At 50.0% G+C, this 10,671-nt stretch overlaps 1 protein-coding gene across 1 annotated transcript; it reads right to left on the bottom strand.

Moving 5' to 3' along the window:
- Window positions 1-3,815: 3,815 nt before the first annotated feature.
- Window positions 3,816-9,948, bottom strand: LOC121593676 (syndetin). The gene is made up of 4 exons (XM_041916251.1): window positions 9,413-9,948; window positions 6,674-9,229; window positions 5,225-5,337; window positions 3,816-5,134 (listed from the first exon to the last, which is right to left on the bottom strand). Exons 1-4 carry the CDS (start codon window positions 9,464-9,466, stop codon window positions 4,774-4,776), a joined length of 3,084 nt encoding a protein of 1,027 aa, XP_041772185.1. The 5' UTR covers window positions 9,467-9,948; the 3' UTR covers window positions 3,816-4,773.
- Between the last annotated feature and the right edge of the window lie 723 nt (window positions 9,949-10,671).

Below are 10,671 nucleotides of genomic sequence, written 5' to 3'. Positions count from 1 at the left end.
GCGCGCTTGCGCTAAGCCCTTTTTGCAGAATGGCGGGAGCGTTAAAATTAATTTACGATCCCTCCCCACCCTTGGGTTGACTGCTGGGAATTAAGCAGTGTTTTAATCGATGTTTAATGGGCAGCAGAGAGAGAGAGAGCGCTGCGTTAGCTTAGGCTCCAGCTTTAACTGCGTGTTTATGGCGCACGGGACGCGGTGACAAAACGCATGTAATCTTCACGCAGCACGCTGCCTAAGCCGTCCTCAAGGTGCTCCAGGTACGTTATTACGGGCACCTGTGCTACTCGGAAGCAGTAGCATTGGATGTTTTTTATTTATTTTTTGCATATTTAAGTAGAGCTTTGCTTAAGTTAATGGAGCACAGCGATTAAATCGATGCGTGGAATGTACGCATTCCTAGGGGATGGGGTCTGAATTGAAGCCTAAAAAGGGTAATTTTGGGTCTGTGTTTTTTTCGCGCTGTCGGTGAATGATGAGTCTTTTGTAGCATCAATGAGTTTGAAGACATCACCGAAGAGAGACTTCCAAAGTGGGAAGTCCAAAGTGGTCGCAACGCCGCCTGGACTCACCAGTACAGAATTGAGGTTGGCCCTCCTGCCGACATTGCCAGAGGCTGAGGTCCTAAGCAGATTATCAGGTTGCAGGCCCAATATTATCCAAAACTGATGGTCACTGCGAGGTTTTGAAGAATGTATGTTTGAAGCCCTTTTGTCAAAACGTGGACCTTCTAAGTTGTCACAGCTTGAAGTAATCAAATGTTAAGATCCAAGACCATGGAAGTACTTGTACGTGGCTTCCAGAATATCGTAACTCCTTCGGATATCAGCAAAAACTGCTAGGACCATGTTTGTGAACTGCCGAAAAAAATAAACAACATCCCAATGTATCCAATGTTGAACAGACCGCACCCTACATCCAAGAGTGTGTACAGTTTCCGACATTTATGTCACTCCCCCCTCATCCCCACCCACTGGACTAACAAAACAAACAAACTACACCCGGTTAAGGTGGCCCGCGTTTTAGAAGGTTAGAACGGATACAGTCGGCCACCTCCCCATTTTGACTTGATGCTTTTTTGTTTTATATTGTTTTTTTTAATCTCTCTCTCTCTGTCTTTCAACGACCGTCTATTTGGCAGGCACTGTCAGAGCCATCGTCGGCTTTTCGATCTAATTATTATAATTTCGACGCGTACGCTTCGGCCCGCCTGCCCAATTGGATTCGGATTGGAGCAGAACCCAAGAGCCTCCCATTCCCGTTGGCCGTTGCGCGCTTTATTTCTCTATCGCTGCTGGTGCTGCTGCTGCTGTTCTACATCTTTACAAGTGACTTATGGGCGGCCATAAATCAGCACACCGCAAATAAAAACACCTATGCGCGAACGGCGAACACCTAAAACACAGCCAGCCCGCCCGGCCGAAATCGCCATACCTTGGCTCTCCCAGTGGCACCTTAGCTCGGGTGTTTTTTCTTTCTTTCTTTTCTTTAGTTTTCGTCTCAGGTTGTTATTTCGTAGTTGCGTTTGCTTTTTGCGGCTGCATTTGTTTGGCCCCGCTGCGTCGACCGTCCGATTTACTGCATCTTTTGGGGGCAGAGCAGCAGCAAACTTACCAACATCCTTCCCGTTGGGTGTGGTTCGGACTTCGTAGCTGCCACGCGCCATTGGAATGGGAAGGAATTTCGAGTATATGAGGGTAGCAAAACAAAGCAAAAAAAAAAAACATCCAGCCAGCAGAAACGAATAAAATTACAAGCTAACACTTTACCATTAAACGAGCTTACGTAGGTCAATTGAAGGAGCGAGATGATTGTAAGACGGACAACAACAACAAAAAACCCTCAACAAAGGCTGCTGCGTAGGGAATGAAGGATTAGACGCGGATCTCGCCCAGTACGGGCCGCTTCCGCTGATGTCATTTGATGCCCGATTTACCCCAGCGCGCGGGGCCAGAAGGATGGAAAAGCGCACCGAATATCTGTAGAGTAAATGGCAAATTACGGCCGCTCTAGAAGGCGATAGCAAATAAACACGTACCTGTGAAGTAATGTCCGATTCGTATGTTGAAAATGTCGCTTACTGGAGTTTGCTTTAAGTTAAGCCCAAACCGAATAGGTCAAGCTTTGTCGAGAAGTTTGATGAGCTGCGTATGTTCTACAGCTCAAGGCTGAAGGCTCCGTGCAACGCACCGTACTGAAATGTAGAATAAAACACCTCTCCTTAAGAGCAGGAGGGAATCTAACGACCAAAGACTTCAATGCTAGCTCAAGCGACTGTACTGCGCTACCTGATTTGGGTGATGACAAAAAAAATCGATTCTAATCAATTGTTTCTTCCTTCTCGACCCATGATTTTAAGGTATGACGTAGGTAATTGTTTATGATTAATTTTTTAATTTGTTATAAACATAGTATCCTATGAAAATCCTTTCCAAGCCCACTGTGACGTCATTTGATATCAAACCTAAGGACAGTTACATGTACAGTTATATAGGAGAAGCTAGGTATATGGAAGCAGAGGTACACTGCGAGTAAGAAGGACATTGCTTATAAATTCATAATAAAAGTAATAATAGAATAATTCAACAATGCAGCATCCAAACTGAAATTAAAGGTATTCCCCAATATACGCCATACTCTATATACGCTGTTTAGATATACGCGATATTCTAAATTTGACTGTATTCTTAGTACTTTGAGCAAATTTTACTGATTTGACACATCAACAGTCAAATGTAATACAATGCCCTCTTGGTTGCATTTCTATACCCATTTCAAAGGGTTTTAAAATTGTAATCGTCATCTTTAGTGATGAAAACCTACAGGTAGTTTGTTATAATTTGACTGAACTCTGTGTCAGGGAAGGATGGACATCCATATTTTTTTATGTATTTTATTCCTCTTCAATAGGTGTTATCATCAGATGTCATCTAATACGTAATCAGAAGGTAAGGGTAATCAGAATAGATAAACTACCCAGCAACTAGAGAAAGCATTGAAATATGCGACAAATGGAACACCGCTCAAAATAGCAGCCATGCTATTACTCGCTCGACGCTGATGAGGCTTTTCACGAAGGCCAATATCCTACCACGATTTGGACTACTTTGATCAACAAAAATAAATGCCATTGATACGACATCGGTCATGAATAGGTAAGAGGTTCTATGGGATTAACATGATCAACAAGTTTAATTTAAATTTGGAGAGAAAAAAAGTCCAGAAGGATCTTCTAACAAGTCGACCTAACAAGGGATCACGGACCTGTATAATTTCCGTTAGAGAATTCCTTAACTGTGTTCTGTACTCTGCAAGCAACGTCAGCCGTAAATGCCCGGTGATCTAATGTCGCAGATGCTGCATTCTACGATGTGTTGGAAGCGGCGCCCACAGTTTCCAGTTCCTAAAATTCACAGGTGAACGAGCCGTCGATGCATATGTCCAAGATTTTTTTTTTTACATGCACGTACCAGGAAGTTGAAGTTGACTATTAACACATTTTTTGATAATTTTCTGCAGCATTCAACAAAAAATGACAAAGATAGCTACTGAAAATTTGATATTTTAACAGCCTGTGATAGGTGGCCGAATTCCAAACGAACAGTCCTTTACATCAATCTAACTATTGTGTCAAAATAACTTAAAATTAAAGATGTAAATGGGAAATATAGTGCCACATTTATCATTTAAATTGCCAACTGCACTCGCGCCCAATTTCACACCCATGAATGAGCAGTCTCCCGACCATCTCCGGCGCGAAGCCACCAGGCACCATCGACACAGTAAAACCCATCCAGTAACAAACACACAAGTGCATAGTTTTGCGGAATATATTAGCTCAAGTTTGATATAAATAATATACAATTATTAACATGCTGCTATCGGGCGATCACGCACTCACGCCCAGGACGTATCCTACATCTCTAGAAGCAGGTGTTTTCCTTTCTTCTTCTTCTTCTTCTTCTTCTTCTTTTTGTTCGTTTATCCACACACACATTTCCAGGTGCTGGGTCTGCTCGTTTGGTACACATCTATACTTCCTTCGCTAACCAATACTGCTGCTATGTCTTTTCTGTTGCCTTATTTCGTCAGGTATTTCGCTTAAGGTAAGTAAATCAGATTCGATCTAGGGTGCGTTCGGTGCAACATAGGAAACTCGAGGAGGGTGAAGGTGGAAGGGAAAGACCCCACCCCCCACCCTCCACTCTCCTCGGTTGCCTCGGTACGTAATTTTTAACTAGCTTAGCGTTCCATGGCCGGAACCGGAATACTTGCGGCGGAAGCCACGCTGCTCAGCGATGCTAATCGGGGTGAGCGCATTTATAACAAATCGTTTAAAAAAAAAATGAGTGTACGAACTTAAATAAACAATGAGCATAACTTATTCCACTATTAAAGGGATGCACTTAAACAGAGAGAAAGTGAAAATGAAAGAGAGAACAGTAGAGATTGCAAGGGTAGAAATCAACGAGGAGCAAAAAGACTAGAAACAATATGATTGATGCTTTTTTTTTTTGTTCGAAATTTCGGTCCGTGGCAGATAAGTGAGTGAACAAAAAGAAAATACTACACCAAAAACCCACACACGCACACCCACAAAACTACATGTATAAAGTAAACAATAAACAATAAAAAAAAACTCTTCACTACAACTACGCACGGTACGGAGGGTAGCGTAACAAAACAAATAAACAAACAAAAAACATTTCAAGAGAGAGAGTGAGAGGAAAAGCCCAACAGATCCATATTCCACTGCCCAGGTTTCGTTCAGTCCGTTTAGGCCGCCCCATCGCCCGCCGGTTGCTGCACCGGGTTGGCGGCCGGACCGGGCATGCCGGCGGCTGGACTAGGGACCGACTCGACCAGGGCCAGCAGCCGCTGGCGCGTTTTCTTGTCGCTGCTGCACGCACACTGCACCAGCCCGGCCAGATGTTTGGGCGAGTAGCCGCGCGGCTCCAGCAGCCACTGTTCGAGCAGATCCTTCGGCAGGTAGTACGCCTTCACGTACTGCTCGACGTACGCCCGGTGCTCGGGATGCTTGCCGCCGGACACGATCTCGAGCAGCGACCAGAAGTGGGTAAAGTCGAGCTGCATCAGCGCCCGGCCCCCGGCGGAGCACTTTTTCGCGTTCGAAAAGCTGCGGAACAAACGGGAGAGAATGAGGCAATTAGAGCGGGAACAAGAAAAGCGATTACAAGAAAAAGGGTTCACGATTTGTCCAGCTTACCCCTCGACGAGCAGATGTGTCAGCACGTGCACAAAGCTATCCCACAGCACGTCCGGCGGCAGCATCACGGTGGAGGTTTGCTCTTCCAGCTTCATCGCGAAGTACTGTATGCCCTGCACAAACAAGAGAAGATTGGAAAATCGTTACTGAACTCGTCTTCTAATCGTTAGCGCAGACCGTTTTCATCGTTATGCCTGCGCGACACTGTCTGGGCCAAATTAAGCTATCTTTCCTTGTCTTGTAGAGGGAAATGTATCGCAACGCATGGGGCACAGAAGCGATATTTAATTACTTTCATACTTAATACAATCCTGTCTGTTCATATAATTATTACTACACCATAAAACCATTGGAATTAATGGCTTTTGTGGCATTAAATGGTAGAAATAAAATAAATAAGATTTTGAAAAGTGTTGCATTCTTCGCTTATCTTTACGAGTCTTCTTTTTCCACACAGACAGGGCAGTACAGATTGCGGATAAAGTAAACTCATTATACCAAACCATGTGACCAAATAAAAAAACGAGTTATATATGGAAGAACAAAAATAAAATAAAATGATCCAAAAATAAAGTAGTGGTGGAAGCTCGGAATCGAACCTACACGATTCCGTGTTCGGAATCAATTTCGGAGCCGATTCCGATACCGAAGTCGATTTCAGAGCCGATTCCGGAGTTGACTCCGGAGCCAATTCCAGATTCGAATCCGGAGCTGATTCCGGAGTCAAGTCCGAAGCCGATTCCGGAGTCGATTCCGGAGCAGCTTTCGAAGTTGACTCCGGAGCCAGTTCCGAACCCGAGTCCGGAGCCGATTCCGGAGTCGTGTTCAGAATCGATTCCGCGATCGGCGCTGGATTCAGAATCGGTTCCAGAATCGGAATTGCCCTGGGAATCGCAAATTGTCCTGGAAACGGAATCAGGATTGACTCCAGAAATGGAATTAATTTCCGAAATGAGATTCACTTCTTGAACTGAAATAAGAAGTTTCAGAAACGATATCAGTACGGGAACCTCCATGAAAATTGATCGTTTAAAAGTAAAATTTGATTCTTTGCGGTTATCGATACGTAGCATGGTCCAATGATGCCTCTTTTTTTGAAGATGCCGAAACCGACTCCGTTTCGAATCCGATTCTGATTTCGGAACCAAATTTGGTTCCGGAACGAATGTCGATTTCGGAACTGATTGCGGAGCCAATTCTGATGCCGGAGCCGGTTTCGATTTCGGAACCGATTCCGATACCGGAACCAATCCCGGAGCCGATTCTGGAATCGATTCCAGAAACTGATCCGAACGTACTATCCGCAATCGATTTCAGAAAACTTCGGAGTTAACCGGAATCGATTCCGCAAAAACTCATTTTTCCCACCATGAAAAACAAAAACTGAACCTAAAATGAAAAAAAAAAACAAAGTAGCCACTAAGCATGAAACACCACCGCCCCGCTTACCCGATTGATTGTGTCGATGTACGGCGAGTGCTGCACGTTCACGTGGTTCACGTCCCACTTCACCTTGGCCATCGCGTTCAGCACCGCCTGCAGATCGATGACGCGCGCGGTCGAGCACATGAAGATGGGCTTGCGCACATCCGGCACGTACTCGCCGGTGCGCGCGAGATACTCGCGCAGCGCCCCCTGCGTCCAGCCGTCCTCGCCGGCGTCCGTAGCGCCGCCCCCGAGCAGCCCGCCCAGGTACGACTCCATCTGCCGGAACTGCGCGACCAGCGTGACGCAGCTCTCCGAGGCGACGATGCGCTTCTGCAGCCCGTACAGCGTGTCCGGGTCGGCCAGATCCGGCCGCACCATCTCGTCCGACAGCGGCCAAACGCGGCGCAGCTTCGGCAGCAGCTCGGTCTGGATGCGCTGCAACGCGGCCCGCAGCCGCCCGCTCGCCAGATTGTCGCGCGGGACGGGCAGATCGGCCGAGAACAGGTCGTGCACCGAGTACAGATAGTAGTCGATCAGCTCCGCCATCGAGCGCACGATCTGTGGCGTGATCGGGTGCAGCAGCTTGCAGAAGTACAGGTAGCGGCCGATGCACCGCAGCACGGTCAGCGACGTGTTGACGACGACGAGCGGGGGCTGCGGGGTCGCCGCCGGTGCGGCCGGTCCGTGGCGCGGCGAGCCCGGCGAGCCGGCCGGCTGCTCGTTGCTGTTGTCGCTGCTGTCCTCCGAGCAGTAGTAGGACGACTCGTCCGCAATGCCCGCCAGTATGTCCTCCTCCAGCATCGTGCTGTCGAACCCGCCGTCAAACGGGGAGCTTTTCTCGGTAAAGCGCAGGAAGTACCCGCACGACCCGTACAGCGAGCTTTCGTCCTGCGAGTGCAGCGAGGAGGCACTGTCCGGCAGCAGGTCCGTGCCGGCCGGGCTTGCCCGCGCCACGGCCGCCGAACTGCCGGGCGAGACTGCCGATGCGGCCGCAGCCGCCGCCGCCGCCGTGCGTGCAAGCGCGTGCCGAAAGTTGCGATACTCCTGCAGCTGCGTGACGTCGTGAAAGCTGCCGATCGGTACCCACACCTCGTGGTCGAAGAACAGCCCGATCTCCTCGAGGCAGGCGGCGTGGTACCGCCGGAAAAACTCCATACTCTGGCGCTGCATCGCGCCGAGCAGCTTCTCCGACCGGCTGTCGCAAAACTCGCCGCCCACCTTCTTCAGCCGCTGCACGATCGCGAGCACCTGCACGAACTGGTCGTACTTGAGGGCGTGCAGCCGGCCGCTCCCGATGAACACGCACACCTTCGCCTGGATGTCGTTCCACAGCCGGAACTGGCCGCTCTCGAGCTTCTGCCGGATGTACTCCTGCTGGAAGGCGGCCGACGAACGATCGCCCCCCGATCCGGTCCCCGTCTCCGCCTCGGGGCCACCGGGTGCTTTCTCGTACAGGCAGCGGTTCTGGTGCCAGCAGCGGATCTGATGGTACGACACCAGTATCTTCCAGAACGCCCGGCACAGCTCGGTCAGACAGTGCACATACCGGTCCATCGGGACGCACTCGCACATCTGCTCGTACGTCAGCTTCTTGCTCTCCTCCACGCTTACCTCCATGTGCTGCCGCAGCACGGTGAACGCGGCCGTGTGCACCGACGACACGAAGTTCATGTGCAGCTGGTCCATCGCGATCAGCTGCTTGCCGAGCAGCTGGTACGCCTCCTGCAGCTTCTGGTACCGGGCCGGCTCGAACTCGGACGGCATCTCGCCGAGCACGCTCTCCAGCTGCACCTCCGTCAGCAGCAGCGTGTCCTGCAGCTTGTGCGACAGCGACTCGACGCACCGGTACTGGTGGAACCGCTGGGACAGATTCTTGTTCTCGAGCAGGATCGCGATCGCCCCGCCGTAGTCCGCGTCGGTCAGCCGGCGCTGCAGCCGCTGGTCGATCGACCGCATGCTCTTCAGCGCGTTCAGCGTGCGCAGCAGGTTGACCAGCGTCTGGCGCTTCTTGTACGCCGCCAGTATCTCCAGGTTGGTCGTGGTCAGCAGCAGCTTCGACGTGTCGAGCTTGGTGCGGGCCGCCCGGCACATCGTGACCGTGTCGCGCAGCAGCCGCTCCGTGTCGCGGATGCGCTGGAACTCCCCGTCGCAGGCGGCCCGCTGCTCCAGTATGAGCTGCAGCACCTTCTTCGAGATGACGCGGTGCTGCCGGCGCAGCACACCCATCGACTGCTCGATCGAGCCGCAGTCGAGCAGCTGGCCCGACTCGGACAGCTTGCGCAGCTCGTGCAGCCCGGTGTTGCTGCCGCCGTCGAAGTAGATCGCCTCGGTCGACTCCAGCACCTCCTGGTCGGAGGCGGCCTGCTCGCTGTCGGTGGCGGCCTGCTCGCCGCCCCCCCTACCCCGGCCCACGATCTCGTCCACCCAGTCGTACTCGGGCAGCGGGGCGGTGGCCGATCCGGGCGCGGTCGCTTTCGTGTGAGCGCCCTGGCCGGCGGGTGTAGCCGCGACCCGCGCTACCTGCTGCTGCTGCACGTAGTAGTCCGTGAAGCCCATCTTTGGAATTTTTACCTCTTTCTGTAGCAAAAAAAAAACGTAACACACACACACACATTAGGGTTTATTACAAAGGAGTGGTATAGGCATAGGCGAATGCTATGTGTGTAGTGAGGTGCAGCAGATTGAAAGCTGTTACACCCTCAGCTGATCAACGCCACCAACACACACACACACACACACACACACAACGCCATACAGAACCTTTTTGTTGATGAGCTCCAGAACTTTGAACTTGATTTCCTCCACCTTCTCCATGGTTTCTGCTGGGCGGGGGTTGATTTTTCTGTTGCAAGATGTTGCTGCTGTTGATTGTGAGCAGGCCCCGGGGGCAGCAGGATGGGCGCGCAAAAAGGCAAAATGGTTTCACTTTGTTATTGTTGCCACTTGTTAGCGATGACGGTAGGATGGTGATGTTGGGTGGATGGGTGGTGAATCACCACCGAAAAACTTCGCCCCGCTGGTATCGCACCGCAGCTGTGTTGTTCGCTGCGGAACGACTACCTCCTCCCACACCTCATTCTCGTTCAAACAACACTCGCACTAAGGTGACACGACCGAATGGACCACGAGCAAGATGGGGAGGGCGAGGGAATGGTACAGCTATCACTAATGGTACAGCCCACGGCCCACTGCAGGCCGTAATCAACAGCTCGCCAAATAATAATACATAAAAGCGGCCCACAGCTTCTCCCCACAGCTGCACCGAGAGGCCGTCGATGCGGTCGATGTGTTGGTATTGTTTGACTGATTGGGCCCGTACAACATGGCGAGGGGTTTTTGACGTTCGAATATCGCTGCATCTCGCTCATTTTCGCTACCATTCCTTAGGCAACGGTCTAATGTTGTTGCGCGCAACATCGTTGCTCGGAAACATATCGCTGGTCTATGAATGTTGCTGGCAACATTTCGCTTTGACATTGTTCAGCGTCAAAAATTAGCCAATTTACAGCTCAGAGTTTATTCTTTATCATTCACTTGTTGAATTAAGGCAGCGGTAATCGCTACTGCGGGCGTGTGGGCGTGCGTGCGGAAAAATCAAAATTGTTTGATTCTGACGCATGCGGTTGCGGGCTGTCACCCGCTGCGAGTGTCAAATTCCATACATTTTCAGAAAACGCACGCACGCCCGCATCAGCGATTGCCGCTGTCCAAGCATTGAAAAAATAAAATATACATAAAAAATTGTATTATAATAATAATAATGCAAAAAATCCAAATTGATGTCAACAAAACGCACACTGCTGCTGTGTCATTTCATACACTCGATTACAGTCTGTTTCTGCGTTCCCGCCCTACCCGCAAAATTCCGTTAAATGCCTTCTAATCGCCTTATAATCGCCGGCGAATTGAAGGCGATCAGCAGTGCATTTAGCAGTAATTAAATGCCTTTGAAATATGTCATTGAAAAATTTCGCTTTTAATTTGAAATTTGAAATTGCAACTGTCAAAAGAAAACCTTA

This window comes from Anopheles merus, chromosome X, assembly GCF_017562075.2.
Source record: "Anopheles merus strain MAF chromosome X, AmerM5.1, whole genome shotgun sequence".
In the NCBI taxonomy this organism is placed as follows: domain Eukaryota; kingdom Metazoa; phylum Arthropoda; class Insecta; order Diptera; family Culicidae; genus Anopheles; species Anopheles merus.
Note: the sequence above shows the minus strand (reverse complement) of the source record. Positions and strands in the feature narration are given on the sequence as shown.

Excerpts from the sequence above, each read along its gene's own strand:
- LOC121593676 (XM_041916251.1), bottom strand. The coding sequence starts at position 9,466 with ATGGAGAAGGTGGAGGAAATCAAGTTCAAAGTTCTGGAGCTCATCAAC. Across the intron at positions 9,230-9,412 it reads TGGAGCTCATCAACAAAAAG|AAAGAGGTAAAAATTCCAAA; the intron begins GTTCTGTATGGC and ends TTTTTGCTACAG. Across the intron at positions 5,135-5,224 it reads ACACATCTGCTCGTCGAGGG|CTTTTCGAACGCGAAAAAGT; the intron begins GTAAGCTGGACA and ends TTTGTTCCGCAG.